Source organism: Macrotis lagotis, chromosome 6 (genome assembly GCF_037893015.1).
Source record: "Macrotis lagotis isolate mMagLag1 chromosome 6, bilby.v1.9.chrom.fasta, whole genome shotgun sequence".
In the NCBI taxonomy this organism is placed as follows: Eukaryota; Metazoa; Chordata; class Mammalia; order Peramelemorphia; family Peramelidae; genus Macrotis; species Macrotis lagotis.
The window spans coordinates 192,174,823-192,198,579 of NC_133663.1; the positions used below are offsets into that span (position 1 = coordinate 192,174,823).

Here is a 23,757-nt window from a genome sequence, read left to right on the forward strand (position 1 = left end):
GTTATTATTACTGCCATTTTACAAATGAGGAAACTGAGACTCAGCAAAGTTAAGTGACTTTGTTAAATTAAGGGTTATATTAAGGCAAGATTCAAACTCAGATCTTCTAGATTTCAAGTCCAATATTCTCTCCAATACAATTCCTCATTACCACTAAAAATTATTTAGTTGTTTGTCCTTCAATGTCAAAAAGGGCCAGTGACATCAGGAAGGTAACATTTTGACTTGCAAATGAATTGGCAGCTTTGTAAAGTCATCAGCCTCACACTCTCCTCCAGAGTCATTAAAATTCAGTGACAAGACATTGGTCAAGATGACTAGTAATAGCCCTGGATGCAGTAGGAAACCAGGGCCTTTTTTTAGCTACTGTCTTTCCCAGGATTCAATTTTTCTGTGGCAAAGTTCATTAATAATTAAAGACTAGGTAAGAATTGAGGCAAAAGATGGCCTAGTTTGCCATCACAAAAGAATCAGTCGTGCAGGGGAAGATGGCCAGAACAGAAGCAGTTTCTATTTACAGTCACTTGGAGCCAGTGAGATCCAATATAAATATGCATGCACATGAACACAGTAAATATTTCACATCTGGAATGATTTGAGGGACATTGTCAGGGATTTGTAAAGACTCCTGTCTCCCTCTATATAATTAGGATTAGCAGACCCTCTTTACCTTTTACCCCAGATATAACAAAGGCCCAAGGAAAGTCATAGAATCACTCAGATTCAGTTAGGACCATTCCCCATTTCTTATATCTGACCTTGTGGAGTTAGCCTTTACCCATTAGACCTGTCCTGAACTGGGCTTGTAACTGAGGGACCCTAGGGTATCTAAGACTAAGTCAGATTCTCAAGTGGAAACTGGAAGGGGGGTGTAAGAAGAGGGACACTTGAGAGCCCAGTCATGGCAATTAATGTTCATGGTGAATGAACTTCATAGACTCCATGACACCTAAGCTGGTGCCTCAAGGAGAGGGGAAAAAACCTCCAGGAGGTTAGCACTTACAAATAAAGCATTCATCTGGCAGCACTTGCCTATTGCCTCTTCTTAAAAAAAATAAAAGAAGGGTAAGTTAGTGATTTTACAATGCAATTCCTACTCACAATAGAAGATAGCAATAATTGAGAATTTCAAGGAAAAAAATAGACATTTTACTGTAGAATTACACTTGTCGGGATGATAGAGTGTCTACCACAAGTGAACACTAATTATTCATCATTCTAGTCTTCTGAAGAAAATATTATGCAATTGAGTATCCCAGAATGGTATAATTGGAATACTTCATGTAGTAAAACTTCCAAGTATAATATGGAATATATTATAGAAAGCATTAAAATGTACTAGCAAAGGGCAACTAGGTGGTACAATGGTTAGAGCACTGGCCCTGGAGTCAGGAAGACATGAGTTCAAATCCGACTTCAGACACATAATACTTAACTAGCTGTGTGACCTTAGGCAAGTCACTTAACTCCATTGCCTTACACTGAACCATTAAAAAAATATACTAGCAATACTGTCTATGTGTATGTAAGGGCATCTAGGTGGCAGAGTAGATGGATTCATGGAGATCTGAGTTCAAATGTAGCCTCTGACACCAGCAATGTGACTCTTTAAGTGAATCCCGTAACCCTCCTGCCTCAGTTTCCTCTTATGTAGAATGGGGATAATAATAGTATCTGCCTCCCAGGGTTGTTGTAAAGCATGATTTTATTTGTAAAACACTATGTAAGTCTTAAAGTGCTATATACATGCTAATTCGTATTGTTATCATTACTAATTTTTATTATTATTGTCTTTCTCACTTAAATGTATTACTAACAAATTATTAAATATACCTTTGAGTATTTGAATACCTTTGAGTTACAAGGCTTTTTTTTTCCCTAATAGATTTGCTATAGCTAAGTGGGTCTGGAGTCTGGATTACTCCTCTTTCTGAGTTCAGATATAAATCTCAGGTGCATATTCTCTGGACAAGTTACTTACCCCTGTTTGCTTCAGTTCTCATCTGTGAAATGAACTGGAGAACAAAATGACCAACCACTTCAGTATCTTTGCCAAGAAAATCCCAAATAGAGTCATAAAGAATTAAGCATAACTGAAAAAAGATTCAGCAATAATAAAACCGTTACTAAAGAATTTTTAGAGCTTGTATTTATGTATTTGCACTTCTTCCTTTGGATCTTACAATGACATTGAAACATCAGTATTATTGATATCCTCATTTTATAGATTTTGAAATTAGGGCTGAGTGACTTACATGACTCACCCAAAGTCACGCAAGTGACACAAGGCTGATATGCAAACCCTAGTTTTCCAGCTCAAGTCTATGCTTCTACTCCATACTACTCTGTGATATATATATTTGCACACACACACACACACACACACACACACACACACACACACACTCACACACTCTCTTGTGTGTTCATTTCTGTCTGACTTTTTGATCCTGTGGGCCATAGTACAACAATGTAGTCCATGGGAATTTCTTGAAAATGTTGCTGGAGTAACTTGTCATTTACTGCTCCAGTGGAGATTAAGTGACTTGCCCAGGCTGGATTCAAACTCAGGTCTTATTCAGGGCTCTCTCTGCTGAGTCACTTAGCTACCTCCCATGAACTTCTAAGTAAACCCTCAACACTAAAAGAAAACTCAAGTAGATATTACTTATTGTTTTTCAAAAGTGAAATTCCTAAGAATACATAAACAATTCTTTAAATGTTGAGGTAGGGGGTGGCTAGGTGGCGCAATGGATAAAGCACCGACCCTGGAGTCAGGAGTACCTGGGTTCAAATCCGGTCTCAGACACTTAATAATTACCTAGCTGTGTGGCCTTGGGCAAGCCACTTAACCCCATTGGCCTTGCAAAAAAAAACCTAAAAAAATGTTGGGGTACATGATATTATGGAAAGAACATTGAACTAAGAACTAAGGAAGTCTGAGCTAGAATCAAGGGTCTGTTGTTCACTTTTTGTGTGCCCATTAGAGACTCAGTTTCCTTGACTGCAGAAGGAAAAGGTTGGGTTGGATCAGTTCTTCATCTCACAGCAGTGTTTTTAAATTCATAAAATAAAATTCATAGGATTATAAAGAAATTTGATTATATTGAAATGTAGTTATTGAAACTAGTTCCTAGGTTATTTCTCAGATTCCTTCCAACCTCACATTTTATGATTCAATATATACACCTTATCTTAAACACTCAACCCCACCAGGTAGCCCCACACTTCCTAAGAATGTGGGTGGTAGAAGGAGTGTACCTGTTGCAGCTAATGATTGGAGAGGGAGGGAGGATATACCTTGTTATTAGGAGGCATTATTACTGTGCTGTCAGTATTGCTTTTGTAGTTGAGGGAGGAGTTGATCCCAGGACAATACATAGACATCTCACACATGCCTTCTACTTTCCACCAAAAAACAGAAAGAAAAACCTTCCCAAAGAGGCTGTGAAATATGCTTCCCTCTAAGAATCCATCAAATCCTTCTGTAGAACCTCCAATGCCATAATTTGAACCACCACCCAAGATGAAAATAGATGCAAGAAATGATAACCCTAATTTTGCTTTTTAAAGAGTTGATATGTTTCAGGAATATAGCATATATGTATTACTTTTTTTTTCCTATTACCAAACATTTACTTTCTCTACCTTTCACCCTACCCCCCCCTTGAAAAAAAATGTAGCAACTAAAGTACACTTATTTTGGACAGAGAAAGTAATTTATCATCATAATACTTACCAACCTAGATTTTTGAAGATATTTATTTGCCATGATGACATATATTGGAAAGAGGACTAGCCTCAAGTCTAGAAATGCTGGGTTCATGTCTCTAACTGAGATTGTATACTGATTATATGACCCCTGGCATGTTACTCTAAGGAAGGCAAGTGCCTAATATGTGGCAGGCCCTGAACAAAGTGCTTTTACAAATATTACTTCATTTGATCCACTGCTTACTACAAGCAATTTTCTGAGAGAGTAAGTTGCAGAATAGTCATTGATTGGAGTTTCTCTTTACCAATGAAATCATAGATCTGAACAAAAAAAAAATTAAGCTACTTCATCATCTCTTGCCCCGATTTTCCCCTGCTCAAGGTTAAATGAGTCATTTCATTTAACTTTCTTTTCTGCTCTATATTTTCCCAAAATTTCATCAAATGATTATTTGAGGGCCTACCCACTATGTGCAAACCATCTTTACTAGCATATTCCCCTGCTAGAGAAAATATTCTAAAGGATTTATGGCTATTTGAGTTAATAATTTTCTGATTTCCCCAATATCCTTCTCACTCAAGATTTAAATGTAAGGAAGTAATCATAGCATGATCCAGAAATGGCAAGTGTTGGCTGCCTGGTCTCAGTAGTCTTGGCTAGTTATGCCCTAAGCTCTTAAAAATAAATTGCTAAATGTCAATGCTAGAAAATGTAATTAAAATAAGAATGGAAAGCTCAAACCATATCATCAGGGAACATGAATGTAATGACCCAGTTTCTAGCAGTATATAATAATGTACATTCTCAGGTTCCATCAAAAAAAGAATGCCACCCTGAGGACAGTTCTTCGAAGTGGTTGTTTGGGCTGCCTTTACTATTTACCAGTCAACCTGAAAGATAGCATGGCCTAGCCGATTAGAGTTCTAAACTTGGGGTTAGGAAGACCTGTGATCAAATAACAAGTTTGTAAGCTTTTAAAGCATCAGGTAATTAAGAATCATTAACTGCAATCTTTTCACCATAGGAAAGAATAACAAAAAAAACCTTTTTTTTTGAGAAATTACATCACCATCACTTGGGCATATTAATTTCAAGTTTGACTTGTGTTCCTTGGAATTTGCCTTCTCTAGGAATGGACTGGAGTCAGGACAATTGTTAAATTTTCAGTCCAAGCATTTGAACCTTTAAAATAGATAAAAGCTACAAAATAAGACTTGATTTATTGTTTTGTAGATTGTCTAGAATTAAGAAGATAAGAAAATATTAATTATGGAGATTATATCCTTTATATTATGAGAGCTGATTATTAAACATTTCCCAGCATACCCTATACCATGCTGCTATATTTCTAACAGATTTTCTATTTGTTTTCCTAGGTGTATGGTTCTGGGTCTCAGACTCGTGCGTTCCAGTATGTCAGGTAAGGGCATATTCAATTTTTGTAACATGTAACTAATTTGAAGGGTCTTTTAGCCAGTTCTGGTGGTTTGGGGACAGATACGAAGCAATCCTGAAGAATCTACATTTTTCACTTTGTAAAGTTTCACAATTCTCAGAAAAAGGCAGTTTGAAAAGATCCATTTTCTACTTTAAAATAAATTCCTATTTTTAAGATTTTTTTTAAGCCAAAAAATGTCTATAGATCTTGTCTTCAAAATTAAATCTCACCAAATCCCAAGTTCTGTGTTTCTCTATTGGCAGTAAACCCATTTTTGGTGGATTTTCTCTTAATCCATGCTGCCATCTAGTGTTCCTTAGTTGGATATGACTTTTAATCAATCTGTGATTACTGCTCTCAGCTGTTCTCAAAGGCAACCTTGATGATAAAGGTTTGTTGAATGCAGCATATCAACATATACTATTGGGTCACCCTTTGGATAAGGCTTTCTTAGTTTGATGAAATAACCATTAAGCCTTGCAAATATGACATTAAATGCATTATACTTGAAGAACGTGGACAAAGGTTTTTAACCTCTGAAGACTTCATTGTTTGGATTGAAAAATAACTGCATACTGATTTCCATTTAAAAGTTGCATTGTAAATTGTTTTTGTGTCTCTGATAAAAACACAGCAACAGAATATGTGTGAAAATTGGTCACTGGGTATTGTTTTTTTCTTGTAGCAGATAACCACTATTAAAAGTTTTAAGATTCTAGAAGAATAAAATTGATTAAAAAATTGATAAATTGGTAAAATTGATAAAATTTGATTTTAAAAATCCACTTATCTCTTTAGGAATTAGATTTTTCTCCTTGAGGAAACAGGAACTTTAAGTCCCAAATAACCCAAGATTACTAATAAAAATAACCTTGATTTATCATTTTTATTCTAAAATCAAAGTACTTTACTGTTCATATAAATAATTATTGCCCTTTCCTTTACAGAGAAAAATCAGAAAGTTAAGATTGTCAAAGAGTTCTGATTTTTGTTTCTTCATAACAAAGAATATATGGCAAGCAAAATCCTTAGAAATGATTTAGACAGTTTAGCATACTTGTTTGTTCTTTGCTTCTGAGAAATCTTTTACCACATTCCTAAAGAGCTTACATGGATTCTCTGCCTTCTCAGAAAAATAACTTTGGAGTTTCATACATCAAAATATTATTTATGTTAAATGACCTGACTCTCGTATATCTCCCCAGAGTTGCTCTTAAACTTAGTGACTTCTCTATATATTATAGAAGTTTCACAAAAGATTAGCTTTTAATAAATTTGATGCTTTCAATCATCCATTTTTTTTTTCCCCCTTCCTTCAGCCAATTCGAAAACTTCTCTGGGAAGCCTACAGAATTTGACCACAACCAAACTCTAAAAAAAATCTAAATGAGTGAATTTCAATCTTGGCTCATTTTTATCTTCTCTTGGATACTAATGAAGTTTTGTAACCCAAAGAATTAAGAGAATAAGGAGGTGCCTTTCAAAAGCAACCGTTTCTATATAATTATTTATTTTGAAGATTTGAACCACAAAAATTAAAAAGGGTAAAAATCTTCATCCCAGATTATATAGAGACTCAGATTTGTGCTTTTATCAGAGTAAGAATCTTCATCAATGCAAACTGACAACTCAATCTATAACTTACAGTTTTTGTAGTTTTCTAGAACACTAAGAAATTAAGTTTCTTGCCCATCTTAACATACTTAGTATGTATTGAATCCAGGTAACCCTGACCCTAGCCATATCTAGATTGATATCTAGATAGGTAAATACATAGACATCTCACACATGCATGAGTATACATACTCCTTCATTTAATTAATTTTTGTCTTAGCTCACAATTATTTTTTAAATTTTATTGAGCTGAAAGAAAGTCTAAACAATTCCATTAATTTTAAATTTTGTTTCTACAAAATGCTATGGATTATATGATGCTGCAATTTGCTGATACATTTTGTAGTTCACTTTGCCAGTCACAGTACAGAAATTATCTTTTAGGCCACCAATTCATTATTTCCAAGCTTTCTTTTCTCTTTTGTCCCCAGCAGTCAGTTCTCTTAGTTGGCCAGCAATGATGACCAGTAGTATAATGGAGAGAATATTGGAATTGCTAGCCATGTAGCCTTGAACAAGCCATTTAACTCTTTACTGATAGCTTAATAAAATCATAGCTTTTTAAATCTTAGAGATCATCTAGAATCCCACAATCTCAGGGTTGGAATGGACTTGGGATGTTATTTAGATGAGTCCTTATTTAGAATCAGGACAACCTTGGTTCAGATCCTACTGTTGACATTTAACTAGCTTTAATCTCTTTGGGCCTTAGTTTCCTCATCACTAAAATGGGAAAAATAATATCTGTAGCACATACTTAAAGGTTTTTTTTAAGACTCAAATGAGATAATACATGTAGAGTGCTTTCTAACTTTATAGTTTTATATAAATGTCTATTGCCATGAGGATGATTTAAGAATTTCCTCCATAGTGGGCAACTAGGTGGTGCAGTGGATAGAGCACAAGCCCTGGAATCAGGAGGACCTCAATTGTCTTGGCCAAGGTAGTAGGTGTCAAAGACAGAATTTGAACCCAGGTTTCCTTCTCCCTACCTTCTGAAGGCAAAATTGTTCATTAAATTAACTTAGTCTCTTATCTTTCCAGTGGTCTGTTTTCCCCAGAAATGAATTTATAACTTTATATTTTCTTTTTTTTGGACATTGATTATTTTCTTATATTTTCTTATTTTTAATTGGTGTTTTACTTTTCAAAGTATGTGTTATGAAAGGTTTTTTTTTAACTCATCCATATGCCTATGCACATTTCTACAGAATTTCCTTTCCACCCTTCCTTCCCACTTTCCTCCCCTCAGCGAATGGTCAGGTTAATATTGTCCTTCCACATTTATGGTAAAAGATGCTCACAGGCTAGGCATATTTGGTATGAGGAATTAGGATTAAGGGAAAAAAAATACACAAGAGAAAGGATGTTTTTGTTTTACTTTGTTTTTCTTCTCCTGGATGGGGATGACATTGAGAAATCACATACACACACACACACACACACACACACACACACACACGGGGTGACACTGAGAAATCACACACACACACATATGATGACACTGAGAAATCATACACACACAGGATGACACTGAGAAATCACAAACACACACATGGGATGACACTGAGAAATCTCACACACACACACACACACACACACACACACACACACACCCTATTCTCCTAGTTCAGGCTTCAGATTATTGGAAGTCCTCTCCCACCCCACTTCACTAGGTGCTCAAGAAATTCTCCACAGCTGCCATATATAGTGTTTGCTCATTTGTCCACCCAACAAAGATTTGGGGAAAGTTGTGGCCATCATAGTGACAAGGAAAAGTTGGTTACAAGTATAATTTAGTGACATTTGTACTTTGCTCTTAGTTTAATAGGCTTTTTGAAAGTAAGAGACCTTAGAGGACATTGGGTCAACCCTTTCCATTTTACAGATGAGGAAACTGAGGATCAGAGCGGTTCATGTGACTTGCTTAGGGTCATTCAGGTGGTATGAGGTTCTGAGGAAGATTCAAACTTGGTGCTTTCTGACTCCTAAGTTCAAAAGACTGACCTCAGTATTCTAGTAAGGGAAAAGTTCTGTCTAACAGGCCCTTCCCAATTTGAGAAATTCTAGAGGAAGTCATTCCTTATTCTCAAACCTCCAACTGGAAGAATTTAAAAAAAAATTTTTTTTAAAATTAGAACAGTCTAAGGCATACATAAAGTAGAGTGAATGGTGAAAAGACTCTGGTAATGGTAATACAACTGTTTAGTACTTGGAGATAAATAATGTAGTAGAGTTGGCTGCCCAATCCTATAGGGAGGGAATTCATCACTTTCACCCATTTTATTTCCCTCCCCCCTACCTTTTCTAGACATCTTCATTCATTCAAAGTCAAATGATATTGGCTAACCTTTATGTCATGTTTTATATGATACAAGTGCTTCAGGCACAAGTATTATTTCCATTTCACAATTAAGAAAATTGAATACTAAAGAGTTGAAATTATCCTGCCCATGGGTAGCTAGGTGGTACAATGGATAAGAGTGCTAGGTTTGAAATCAGGGAAACTTCTCTTCCTAAGTTCAAATCTGGTCTTAGACACTTCCTAGCTGTGTGAACCTGGGCAGTTGACTTACCCCTGATTGCCTCAGTTCCTCATCTATGAAATGAGCTGGAGAAGGAAATGGTAAACCACTTTAGTATCTGCCAAGAAAACCCTAAATGAGGTCATGAAGAGTTGGACATGATTGAAATCACTGAATAGCAACAACAAAGGTCTTAGAGCTAGTTGGTGGCAGCCCTGGGATAATAACCCAAGTCTCCTGATTCCATCATCTCTAAGATTCCTTTCTGCTTTAAAACATTGCCAACACACCAAGATTTTCTTAATTTACTCTCTTTACATTCTCTTTTTGCCAGGCAATTGGGTTAAGTGGCTTGCCTGAGTCCACGCGGCTAGGTAATTATTAAGTGTCTGAGGCTGGAACTCAGGTACTCTTGACTCCAGGGCTGGTGTTCCATCCACTGCACCATCCAGCTGTCCCTCTCTCTTTACATTCAATGGTATTCTATTTACTTTATTCACCTGGAATGTTTTGAATTTTAAATTTTCACAAGCTTGAACTAATTGGTAGAAGAAAAAAAGTTTTATTTTTGAAAAAATAGTTTTCCTTCTTTGAAAGTTCCATCAAAATTCAAATATAATGTTATTCAGTACAAGTCCTGCTTGAATGAAGACATTCTGATGCCCATTCATCTTACAATTTACAAATTTACAACACTTTTGGTATAGTCTCCATTTTATAGAAGAGAAAACTAGGTTCAAGGTTAAGTTTTGCCTGTGTTCATAAGATGGTGATGACATTCCTGAGTGTATAGAAGATGAGCATACATATTCAATCCATTAAATTTTGTGGTTTCTACTTTCCCATGATCTCTTGAATACTTCTTGTTCTCATATAGCTATCAAACCTGCTACATCCTTATAACCGCATGTATGTACTCTTGCAGTAGTCTTCTGCTTGGTCTCCCTACCTCAAGTCATTACCTGTCTAATGTATACTCTAGTCAAATGTCGAAGTGATTTACCTAAAACACTGATCTAATAATGTCAATTACTATACCTCTCCAACCCCTGTACTTCTGTTTTCATACAAGACCCTATCCTACAGGTCTGAAGTGCTGTCCCTCACCTCCACATTCTTGTTTCTCTGACGTCATTCAAGACTCAGCTTAAATCCCACTTTTTTGAGAGGCCCTTCCCTATTCCCACCACTGTTACAGTTATTTATTCTATATCTATCTTGTATATGCTTAGTATTTTGGCATGTTACATCCCCTTCATTAGAATGTGAGCTCCTTTTAAAAAAAAGTTATCTGAAAGATAAAAGACTAAGTTTTTTAATGAACAATTTTGCCTTCTGAAGGTAGGGAGAAGGAAACCTGGGTTCAAATTCTGTCTTTGACACTTATTACCTTGGCCAAGACAATTGAGGTCCTCCTGATTCCAGGGCTTGTGCTGTATCCACTGCACCACCTAGCTGCCCCCATGGAGGGAATTCTTAAATCACGCTCATGGCAGTAGACTTTTATATAAAACTGTAAAGTTAGAAAGCACTCTACATGCACCCAGTTAATTTTTTAGCACTGTGACCAACATGTGATCAGGCTAATTAAATATTTGACTGACTGAAATCTCAATACATTTATTCAATGACAAGAAATCATGCTTTCTCCATGCTCTAAAATTCACTGAAATTAAAGAACAGTAATATGATAGTTAATTTTCCTAGAAGTGTTTCTATTGAAACTCAGTTGAATATAAAAGAATGATGGCAATTATGATAATAATGACAATGGAGAGAGGCAATGTGAGTCATAGTGGTTGGAAAACTGGCCTTGAGGCAGAGAAAGAACTGGGTTTAGGACTTATCTCTGCCATATAATGGCTGTGTGACCCTGGAAAATCACTTAAAATCTAAGTGACAAAGGTCCCCTCTGTCCATGGATGATCTGCATGGGTGAAGGAAGTTCCCTCATTAGGAGTTAACCCTTGTCACCTAAAGCAAAGATTGAGTCTGAAAGATGATGATGATGATGATGATGATGATAACTGACATTTATATACTTTTATCATTGACTTAATTTTAGATAAGTTATACATATTTTACAGACAAAGAAACTGAAGCTCAGAGAGGTTAACTTGCATATGATCTTACAGCAATTGAGTTTAAGGGAGCAAAATTCAAAAATCATGATTCATCTCACCCCCAATGTTCTTCCCACTAATCAAATAACCCTCTAGCCAAAATAGTGAAATATACCGCTACTTTTTAAGTTACTCTTTCTTCAGTTTTCCTTTCAGTTATTATAGTTTTAATCAGTATGTTGTTATAGATATAGCTATATAATATTAAGGGGTTATTCATTTAAATTCTCACAGAAATGTTGTTGTACATGTTCATTCACTTAATGAATCCTTCCTCCCTAAATAGTCCTCAATTTTGACAAAATTATCACAAACTAAAAAAGAGCTGACTGACTGAAAAAATCCATTCAGCTCTTAAAATAAATAAATAAATAGCTCATAATAAATAAAACTTAAAAATATATTCAACCGCTTACCAATGTAGTATTAATAAAACACATGTAATTTATATAGTGTTTTGAAACTTATAACACTCTTTACATATATTCTCGTTTGAGTCTCACAATAAGCCTCTAAAATAAGTTTTTGCAGATATTATTATCCCATTTTGTAGGTAAGAAAACTGAGGCTTAGACACATTATGTGTCTTCCCTGTGGTCTGTCACTATTACACAGCTAATAAGTATCAGAGATAAGATTCCAACCTAAGACTTCCTGACTTCAAATCATTACTTTTCCAGCCAATTTGCCTCTTAAAATAATAACTAATACTTTTATATAACACTTTAACATTATCTTTTTGAGTCTTCACAACATAGGTACTGTGGGTTTTATCAGACAAATGAGGAAACTTATGTGAAACCTTGCTCAGGGTCACAGCTAGTCAGCAGTGATATTTGATTCTGTCTTAATCTTTGTTTTCCTCATTCCAAGTCCATTTCCTCATTCTGTTTTGCCAGACTTCATCTTTTAGAAATCTTTATATATCAGGGCATTCTTTTCTTTGGAGGAATCTAGTTCTTCCTGTGAGGAAACTTTCCAATGCAGATCAGCAAATTTTCTTTAACTTGGAGCTATAGAGATTTGTCTTTATTTTACAGCTATAGAAATTTGAGAAAATTAAGTGACTTTCCTCAGGCCACATAGCTAATAAATGTCAGAATAAGAACTTTATTCTTTATGACATTTTGACCAACCCACTATTGGCTATATTTTCCAATAGCTCACATTTTATATTAACAAGAGAAGAAACTATAAAATGAGAAAATCTCTAACCAACAGTCTATTCTCATAATTTGCTATTTCTGACCTTTTGGTATGATGTTACTTAATCATTATAATGCAAAATTGACTGTTTTTCAAAGATGTGTCATCAAAATAAAGATATCTAATAATTCAAATGATCATTATCATTGACATTTTGCCATTGCTGTGGTTGATATTTTCATGGTCAGGTTATGTCCTCATTCATATACATTAAAGCCATGTTTTGTTTTGTTTTTTTAAAAAAAAGTCACTTTGTCAAAATGACACTTGATAAGAACTTTAGGTTAAATGTAAGTTTGATCTGTGCAAGGTTGACCTTAAAAGTTGCCAGTTTATGTTATAAATGATATATCATTCAAAGCATGGTTACCAGAATCCTATTGCCCTTATTATTTGATAACTCGAATAGCTTTTCTTTCACTACTCCCCTACCTCCAATCAGTTTCAGGCTAAATGTAATTAATAGTATAGAATGGCAGCTTTTAATGTCTGAAACTGGATTTTTCAGACCACTTTACCAGAAGAACACACATCTCTTACAAAGAATGTTATGATGGTATGGTGACGCAGTGGTTCACTGCCATAGTGATGAAGTGACTTTTTTTGGTCAGTTTCTCTACCATAGAGAAATAATCAAATGGCTGGCATGAGTGCTTGACTTGTGAGAAAAGAATGATTTGAGCATGTTAATGTAAATAATGCCCATTGGTTGTAAATGGAAAATTGAAAAGCTTGCCAAAATTGCCCCAAAAGAGGTTCCTTTGTTTAAGGAAAGAAAGCAAGACTTTTGATCACTGTCTTTTGCTTTATTTGGTTATTTTATTTAAAAAAATAATATAACTTGACCCCTAACACCCTACTCCTCAGTGTTAACAACACACAGAGGAGTATTGAAATATTTTTAAATTTGTATCAGACTTCCCATGCAGAACTGAGTGCTCTCTCTAGGGATATGCTGCCTCTCATATAGGAATAGGAGAAGTGTTTTTTCTGCAGCATTGAGGTGTCATTTTTACAGAGTAACTTTTTTTTAACAGAGCCACAATTTAAAGCTTCTGAAAATAAGAATCAAATCTTGGTAAGCGGAAATTTGCTTACTTCTCTTCACTTTTCATGGATCAATCACTCATAATCCATCTGAAACATTTGCAGTTCCCTGATCTTTTTGTGTGGAGTGTCTGAGGTGGTTGGGGAGAGGGAGGAGGCTGGGATGTTGAAGAACAAGTCATAATCATATTTCAATAATCAGTATTATTTGATTTGTCTTTATAACATGCCACTATGGGGACCTTTATGCTTTACACAATTCTTTCATGGCAGTGGGCTTTTATTTTATAGCAACATTCATCTGGGTAAGGAAATGATCATCAATTGTCCATGGGAGCCAGATAGCTGGGGACACATCAGAAATGGGTTTTCATTAGGATATAGGGACTTACTCATGTGAACATTCATCTTAATTGCAAGATTTGATTTTCTTTTCACATTCCTCATATTTTCCAACTTATTTTCTTTTTGGAAGAGGGAAGGATTGAGGAATTGTTTTTGAATTTATAAAGAATGTTCAACAATCATTTTGTTTGAGGAAATAGACAACATGATCTTTCCTTCTTTTGTAGTGACCTAGTAAATGGACTTGTGGCCTTAATGAATAGCAATGTTAGTAGCCCTGTCAACTTGGTAAGTCATTGTTCTTTCCATTTGTTGTTCTCCATTAGTTAGCAGGAGTATGACTTTCCAACAAAGGTCCCTGTAAGCTCTGAGTTGTAGAGTCTTCCTTTTCTATCAAAAAAATTGGTTGGGATCTAAATGGTTTTTGGTTGGGAAAGAAAGATACACAGATTTTACAAGCGGAACATTTTCACAAAGATTATAATGAAGTAATCTGGAATTCCGGAATGAGAAGACCTAGACCCATCAATTTGTACAGCAACATGCATAATCAGACACTATTAATAAAAACTTTTTGATAATGCTTGTAATTTATGAAAATTACATACATAAATTTGTGTGTCCCTGATTTAATGCATCAGTGTCCCTTGTGTAAATATCCCCAAGGGGTAACATGAAATAAGGAGTTTTTTCAAAGAAATATGTCAGGTGAAAGTGGTTATAATATAATAGTGAAAATAGCATTCCTGCTTCCTGAAGAGTTCTTTGTTGAGGAAAAAGAACATCAGCTGGGTAATCAGAAGATCTGGGTTCAGATGCCATCTCTGATCTACTTGTGTGATTTTGTGCAAGTCATTTCATTTGCTAGGCCTCGGTTTCCTTAGAGCAGCTTAGTGGCACAGTTCAGATGTGACCTGGGCAAGTCATGTAATCCTGATTGCCTCAGTTTCCTCATCTGTAAAATGAACTGGAGAAGGAAATGACAAACTAGCATATCTGATCCTATGAAAACCTGTTTTCCTTAGGGTCCTTGGGTTTTTATCATTATGATTATTAAAATAAGAACACAAGAAAATACTTAATTCCTTAAAAGTACCTTTCAGAGAAATTACTAGATATGGGACTTAAGAATTTTATTTTCTCAGATTTAAAAAAAATTCAAAAGATTCACCTTGACTGAAGTTATTCCATTATATTTAGAGACTCCATTATTAAACAGTAAATGATGGAAAATGGCATGAGTTTTTCTTCTCTTTTCATTATTAAATACAAAACCTTTTGGGAGTTTATTTTATTGAAAAGGGTGCAACTTGAACTCTATATCTTATTAGTATAGGTTTATAATTTCTCTTTTTTTGTTGATTTTATATCTAGGGTGTTTGACTCTTGATATTATCTGATTTAAGCAGTAGGTTTTGCTTGTCTTTTGTATTTATGTCCCTACCCTCATTTAGGGGCTATTTAGTCCATCAGAATTAATTTTTAATGGGAAGGGAGAAAAAGCATTGTGTCTGCTAATAATTAGTAATAATTAGTGTCAGACACAGTACTAAGCACTTTGCATATATTATCTCATTTGACCCTCATAACAAACCTTCTAGTTTACCTTTATTTTTACTGTTGAGGAAACTGAAGCAGACAAAGGTTAAATGACTTGCTTGGGATCATAGTAAGTGACCAGTAAATGTCTGAGACTGCACTTGAACTCAGGGCTTCCTCTAGTCACTCTGTTCTCTGAGCCATCTATATATATGGTGGTTGCTGATGCTGCTATTATACTTGGAAGGCATACTAAATAGAATGTATCGTCTTGCTAGATTCAATAACCTTGATTTTGATGTGTTAATAACCTTGAATGAAAATTGCAACTATGGTAAAATAAACGTATGTATGTTCCAAAAAGCCTGTCTCCATCTTCTGCTGTCAATGAGCCTATAAACATCTTACAGAAGATTAATGTGATTGCACAATTACCCTCATAACCAGTAACCGTTTCTTCCTTAGGGGAACCCAGAAGAACACACAATTCTAGAATTTGCACAGTTAATTAAAAACCTTGTTGGTAAGTAGGATAAGTCATTTCACGGGTGAACTTCAACATGAATGTTTCCTATCAGTTAATTCCTTGATTAGCAAATGTGTAATTAATATAAGTTAATTGAATTGGATAAAAGCAGAGCTTTTATCAGAGACATTTGTCTTCTGATGCTTTAATTAAATAACAGCAGGAGAGAGGGTGTCTTTCCTTTTGTTTGGGATAGTAGTTGTGGGCTTGTTCCTGTGCTAGATTCATTTTGTTTCCCAAAGTTAGGTCATTCTGTGTAGGTGAAAATGATTTGTTCAAGGAGCCTATGTTGAGTGAGAATGGAATTTCACTAGGTGAAGTCCCATTGTTAGTTGTAGAACACATCTAAGTACTATCTACAGTTCTGACTAGCTTTCCGGTGAATTTGTTTTTTGGTTTTTGTTGTTGTTGTTGTTGTTGTTGTTTTTTAGGATTTGGCAAGGCAAATGGGGTTAAGTGGCTTGCCCAAGGCCACACAGCTAGGTAATTAAGTGTCTGAGACCGGATTTGAACCCTGGTACTCCTGACTCCAGGGCCGGTGCTCTATCCACTGCGCCACCTAGCTGCCCCATTTCCTGTGAATTTGTAAAAGCCAACATAGAAATCAGGGCAGTAGATAATAAGTCGGCCAGTTGCACCCCACAGTGACCCAGAGCTTTGTCTGATTCCAGAGGCAGTGTAGGTTCAAGCAAACTGTCTCCTGTAAACATGATGAGTTCAGTCCCAGCCTTGAGCAATCTCTTTTCTGAAGACTCATTACTGGAATCCCTATTATTCCCCCCCACCCCCTTTCCTGGATCCATTTGTATAGGGAAACTTAAAGATTTCTGCTGAACAGAATACAGTAATTAGATTATGGTGAGGTCAGAGCTTTCTTGTAGATTCATTTCTTAGATAATCCTGAGGTCCTGTGGTTTAGCTACAAATGAGTTTAACTTGGAACCAAAAGATGATCCAAGAAAACAAAAGTCTGTGTTCCCACTCACCTGATCTGAATTCCTGTCTTTATTATGCGTATCTCTCAGCAGAAAAGCTTTAGGGCTTTGCTAGTGAATCTAACCTCAAATCTCCCTACATTAGCTAGCAACCTTTTTGGAATTTTGATTTCTGTTCTAAGGAATGCCTCTAGTTCTCTCTCTTCTTTGACTAAACTGAGGAGAGTGATTGGCATTGATCCCAGTGGCTCAAAACAACACATTTACTCACTTACCATGTATTCTTTGATTCCTCTTTAACCATGTTCCCTCTCTCCTTCTTCTCCCACCCCAGCTTCCAACAAGTAATGTTTTTAAAAAATTATAACAGGATCAAACCACCCCTTCATTTTACAGATAAAAAAAATTGAGACCCAGAGGGATCTAGTGGCACATCCAAAAATCACATGGTAAGCAAATAGGGTAGGATTTGAACCCCTCTCCTTTGACTCCATATTCTGGAGGTATAATATCCACAATAATAATCTGGAAATATAATCTACCACATTGCTTTTCTTCCTGAATCCTTACTTGATTTTTGCAATATCAGAATTACACAAAATGACAAAGGTTTTCACCATCAGTAAGTGAAAAGCCAGTTTATGAGGATTCCTTCTCAGAAACTTGAATAGATGTAGTAATGACTTTCTGTGAGTCATCTAACCTCTGCCTCAGTTTCCTCATCTTAAAATGGATGTAAATCTGATTATAGCTTCTACCTCTCAAGGTTGCTGTGAGGATTAGTACTATGCAAATGGTTGTTACTAGTGTGGTTGTTATTAATTAAGAAACTCAAACCATAATGTTGAACCTGGCATGTCCTGGAACATAGCTCTTGGTGAGCCTTGCTAGAACCAAAGGAAGACTAGCAATGGATTTGAAGTCTGAGGTCCTAGGTTCAAAGTCCTGTTTTATCACTAACTACTTTGATGACTTTGGGCAAGATAGCTAATGTCTCTCAACTTTGATTCCTTCTCCATTTTACTGCCTAGCATCAAAAACCACACCTGGGAAGTTTAATCTTTTCATTTCCTAAACTTCTACTCTGCTGTCCTCATTGGTGATTCTCTTTCCTGACCCATTATTTCTAAAAGGCCTTCGCCATGTGTCCTATCCTCCTCCCCCTTCAGACAGGAGACTATTTTGTATTAAATTTTGCAATTGTTCCTGGAAACGGTGTGATACTCTACTGAAATAGATCCCTGACAGCCTAGCTTTTGACTTAGAAAATCACAATTGAACATTATTTATATTGTATTTTCATTTTTAATATTTTTCCCAATTATATATAGTCAATTTTTCTTAAAAATTTTTTTAAAATTTTGAGTTCCAAATTCTCTCCCTCCCTTACCCTGATAAGGTAACAAGTGTGATATAGCTTATTACATGTATTTTCATTTATTATTGTTAAACATTTCCCAAGTAACAACTTTAGAGTAGATTAGTGAAGATTCCTTCTAGATCTCTGTAATGTCATATTCTAGGTCACCTGACTGCTGTTCTCATGAGCCATTCACCAAATCTCAACACCTATGCCATATGACATTCGTTACAGATTATACATTATAGTGGGAATAGTACTAGGCATAGAGTCAGGAGAAACCTACATTCAAATCCAGCTTCTGCCACTGAGACTGTTAGCCTTCCTGATGCCCAGTTGCTTTGCCTGTGAAATTGGGATAACATCTCATACAGTGTAGTATAAGGAGAGAGTTTTGTATGGCTTATATTTGTTGTTATTGTTGTTTTAGTTGCATATCACTCTTTGTGACACCATTTGGATTTTTCTTGACAAAAATGCTGGAGTGGTTTGCCATTTCCTTCTGCAGCTCATTTTACAGAGAAAACTGAGACAGACAAGACCTGCCCAGGCTCACATAGCTAGTAAACTGTCTAAGGCAGAATTTGAACTTAGGTCCTTTTGATACCAGTTCCAGTTCTCTGATATTCTGACCACTGAACTTTGTTTTATCTTAAAGCTCTATAAAAATTAGAGTTATTGTCCAGAAAGCTTTTGTGACATAAGGGGTGGCTAGATGACAGAGTGGATAGAGCACTGACCTTGGAGTCAGGAGAATGGGAGTTCAGATCCGGCTCGGTGTGACCTTGGGCAAGTTATTTAACCCTAATTTCCCTGCATCCAGGGACATCTCTAGTCGTCCTGATGCATATCTGGCCACTGGACCAAGATGACCCTGTAGAAGAAAGTGAGACTGGTGACTTAGCACAGCCCCCCTCATTCAAATCCAGTTCACATGCTTGTCATAGCATCACCTCCCTGATGCCACAGTCTCAGAGAATGAAGTACAACCTTCATTGTCACATAAAAATAGTGCCTTAATTTCCTAAGCTCTGGGAGGAGGGAGGAAGAGATTCTTTTCTAAATGTGATCAAGTGGTTTAAGAAAACATTTTTGCAGATTGTAATGACACAGTTGGTAAAACTTGCTGCTGGGAGGCTGGGACTACTGGATGACTTGAGCTTGGGAGTTTTAAACTGCAGTAGATTAAACTAATCAACTATCTAATCCTGAACTAGCACTAAGATGATAGGGGGTCAAGAAGAGAGGGTGGGGGCGGCTAAGTGGCAAGTGGATAAAGCACCAGCCCTGAAGTCTGTGTGGCCTTGGGCAAGCCACTTAACCCCGTTTGCCTTGCAAAAAACCTAAAAGAAAAGAAAAGAAAAAAGAAGAGAGGGTGGGCTACCCAAGGAGGGGTAAAGAGTTCTAAGTTAGAAAACAAAGCTAGGCAAGCTCCCATGCCAGTTAGTGGTGGAATGAGGAAGCCCATGAGAGGCCACTACTGACAGTCCAGTCTGGATGTGACAGGGGCACCCAATCCTCTCCCCACTCTCACCTCCCAAAAACCCCTGACTCTGAGGCTGGATTTGAATTTTTGTTTTGTTTATTTTATTTTTAAATTGCTCCATATCACATGACAATGATTTATTCTCTTTATATCATTTTATCTTTGGTCTTTAAACAGGTAGCGGTAGTGAAATTCAGTTTCTCTCAGAAGCCCAGGATGACCCCCAGAGAAGAAAGCCAGACATCCAAAAAGCCAAGCTAATGCTGGGTTGGGAGCCCGTGGTAAGTGAAGCTGAATGACAGTCAGAAAAATGAGTTCCTCTGTTGTACACCACCTTCCACCCCCCTCCCTTTCTATGTGCTCCTGTCCACCAATGGAAGAACCACACCAGCTAGATCCAGGTGAGGCCCAGGCAAGCAGAGGAAAAGAAGGGATGGAGTTTGCTTCAGACCATTAAATGACTTTTCATGCATCATTTGAGAATCACTTTCTGTTACCAAGGAAATAACTTTAAGGGCCAAATGAAATGTCATGCACTCAGTTTTACTCCCCCTGCATAGACACCTTGACCAGAGGCCTATTTGTGGTTTATAGACTCAACAGGATCTTTGTTCCTGTTGTTTTCTCAGATCCATCTTTAGAGTTCCTAGAGCAAAATGCCTCTATTTAACTTGGACCATACCCTTTCCAGGAGGCATGAGAGCTTACGTGTAAGGTTGAAAAGCCTAGATAATAATCTTTGAGCGAGAGAGAGAGAGAGAGAGAGAGAGAGAGAGAGAGAGAGAGCGAGTTCATAAGCACTAGGCAGGAAAAATTCTGCATTCTGCTTTGGGGCTTTCACTAATTCATAGAAGATAATTGTCCTTGTCCTTGTTGTGAACTCCTAGGTTGGAAAAAAGGTTGCTCTGTCCTTTTGAAGTATATAATGTTTGGGGACAAGAATCTGATGGTAGATATGGTGAAAGATGCTTTTGTTGTTACTCCCAGTCATTAGTCTTTCCTGACCCCAGCTACCAAGAGCACCTATATTCTTGCTTTAGCAAAAGAAGCAGCAAAGAGTTGGGGCCACAACACAGGTAGTTCAGTGAGCAGAATTACAAAACATTAGAGCAAGTTAAAAGTTTAGCTCTACCTAATTTATTTTTCACCTAAGAAAACCAAGGTCTGGAGCACTAGTGAAATTTGTGGAATTATTAAAGTTAGCATAGATTTCTTTGTTTAAGATAGCTCAATATAAAAAAAAAATTAGTTTCATATGGGTAATTTTAGATATTTGTAGACTTTGCTCAGCATGTTGCAAGTAAAATCTTCCTTTAAAATGATTTTCTGTTTATAATGTTTGAAGTGAACTGACAAATAACAATGAGGTTAAGACTATTTTAAACTGTGCCAGGTTATTTATTCAGTAATTTTTTTCCCTTCAGCCAGCAGTAGGTGAAAGTAGCCCATCCAGTTTAATCTGAAACATGTAGGGGCACTTGGGACATAAAGGGGCTCACTAGCAAAGTGCTGATTGTGTTTTCACATATTCCCATCCTGTGGACTTCTTCCAGAAAGACAGAGAAAAGGAATAAGTTCTGAAAGTAGAAGGAAGCCAGAAACCATCTAGTCCAATCTCCTCATCTTTTAGATGAAGAAACTAAGCCCTTGAGGTTAAATAAACAAAGGTGAAATCTAAAAATAAAACTGAACTCAGGTTGCAGGATTCAGCACATTTTGAAAGCAGTTTGCAAGTTATTGTTTTTTTGATTGGCATTGGTCCTGTGACCAGTGTGTGGTGCTGTGAGCATTCCTAGCAGATACTTTATGTTGAAAACCAATATTTCCTGCAACAGTAAACCTCTGAGGACAAGCGCAATTATTTATTACATTAGACAAGAAACTCGGTAGTGATGTGACCTTGTCTCTCTCTCTCTATTCCCCCACCCCTTCTCTCCCTCATTCCAAACAGGTCCCTTTGGAAGAAGGCTTAAATAAGGCAATTCACTATTTCCGTAAAGAACTCGAGTACCAAGCAAATAATCAATACATCCCCAAACCAAAACCTGCAAGGATAAAAAAAGGCCGAACACGACATAACTGAAGGAAGGATTTGCTTCTTTGGACAGGAGAATTCTCTCTTTTACATTTGACAGGATGTAATTTTTTTCCTTTTTCCTTTTTTTTTAAAGAAAGACTTAAACAGGTGTCATGAAGAACAAACTGGAATTTCATTCTGAAGCTTGCTTTAAGGAAATGGATGTGCCTAAACCCTTCCCCAATACACACACACACACACACACACACACACACACACACACACACACTCAAAAAACTGCAAATCTTGCCTTGCACTTTTTAAAATCTGTCTTTTTATGTACAAATAGAATAGAAACATCTTTGAGTATTTTCAAGTTTTTTATCTTGCTGTGAGATCCTTTGTTGTTGACTGTCAATTGACAGTTTTATTTACTGGTTTCTTTGTGAAGCTGAAAAGGAAGACGAGTGAAATGGAAAATGCCAATTTTATTTATAAAATATGGGTCCCATAGTTATACTATGCATAAGAGAAGTTTAACAGTATTGTCGGGCAAGTAAAATGATAGGAGTGAGTCTCCAGGAGTATATATGAGAATTCTGTTTGAAACTTTTATGTTTCTTTGGATTCAGAAATTTTCCAAGGTTTTAGTTTTAGTTGCTCACTTGAATTGAAGATATTTTCATTGAGTATCATGGATAAGGATATTTTAAATCACTACTGTGTCGTGCTGCGTACTCTGGGAAAAAAAGTTATTGTATTATTGGTTGACAGTGGTTGAATATGCTATTTTAATAAAATATTATAACTTAAAACTTAGGCTTTCCAGTTTTTAATTAAAGTGAATGTCTTATATCTGCAGTGTGTTTCCTAGGTGGTGAAAAAAGGGAAAATGGATATATATTTATTTATACAAGTCTACTAAAAAATCAAAATTATTACATATGCAATTTAATTGAGAATGAAGCCCTTTGAATCATTATGTGAAGCCCAGACTAAACTTAGAGAAATAATGAAGGGCTTTTAAGCTTCTTAAAAGCTGAGCTAGAGTTTCATCTTATTCTTGTATACTCATGGGCAAAATATGCTGTATGATGGGTATGTGTTATTGTGCAGGAAATTTTTATTGATTAGAGTATGGGGACCAGACCTTGGTCATTTGCATTATATGGTGTGATTTATTAAGCTGATTGAGTTTTTCTGAAACTGAAATGACCATAACTTTTCAAAACAGAGCATGTAATTACCAATTGGATGAAAAGAGACAAATACATACTCTTCCTTTCCCCATCTTCTCACCAAAAAAAGATAATATCACTTGTGTCAATATAAGAGCTCTTTTTTAAAAAAATGAGATTGTGATGTTAAAAAGAGATGGTACTTAGTGCAATTTCCTGTATAATAGAATTTTAATATAATAGAATTCTAACCCCTAATTCTAACCCAAAATAATCATGTTTGTCCTTCATTTTCAAAGAAAACCACCACATTGGGGAGATGATGCCATGACAAGCACATGCTTTGGAGTTGGGGATGGGGGGGGAGTCTGTGCTAGGTCACCAGCCTCACTTTCTCCTCCTTCATGACATCTGACCATCTGGGTCCAGTGACCAGATATGAATCAGGATAACTGGAGATAGTCCTGGATATGAGGCAACCAGGTTAAGTGACTTGCCCAAGGTCACATAGCATATAAGTGGCAAGTGTCTGAGGCTGAGTTTGAATTCCCATCCTCTTGACTCCAAGGATGGTGCTCTATCCCCTGCAACATCTAGCACAAAAATAATCAGAAGTAAAATGCACCTCTGAGACCATCTGTTATTGTTTAGTCGTTGCAGACTTTTCATGACCTTATTTGGGGTTTTCTTAGCAAAGCTTTTT

The 23,757-nt window shown here is 36.3% G+C and overlaps 1 protein-coding gene across 2 annotated transcripts in view; it reads left to right on the top strand.

Moving 5' to 3' along the window:
* Positions 1 to 22,691, top strand: part of UXS1 (UDP-glucuronate decarboxylase 1) — a 153,366-nt gene extending 130,675 nt beyond the window's left edge. For both annotated transcript variants that reach the window (XM_074192173.1, XM_074192174.1), the window contains exons 11-15: positions 5,092 to 5,135; positions 14,241 to 14,301; positions 16,018 to 16,075; positions 20,037 to 20,140; positions 21,811 to 22,691. In XM_074192173.1, coding sequence (XP_074048274.1) covers positions 5,092 to 5,135; positions 14,241 to 14,301; positions 16,018 to 16,075; positions 20,037 to 20,140; positions 21,811 to 21,942 — 399 coding nt within the window. In that variant the 3' untranslated portion in view covers positions 21,943 to 22,691. The remainder of the gene's footprint in view (positions 1 to 5,091; positions 5,136 to 14,240; positions 14,302 to 16,017; positions 16,076 to 20,036; positions 20,141 to 21,810) is intronic.
* The last annotated feature ends 1,066 nt before the right edge of the window (positions 22,692 to 23,757 follow it).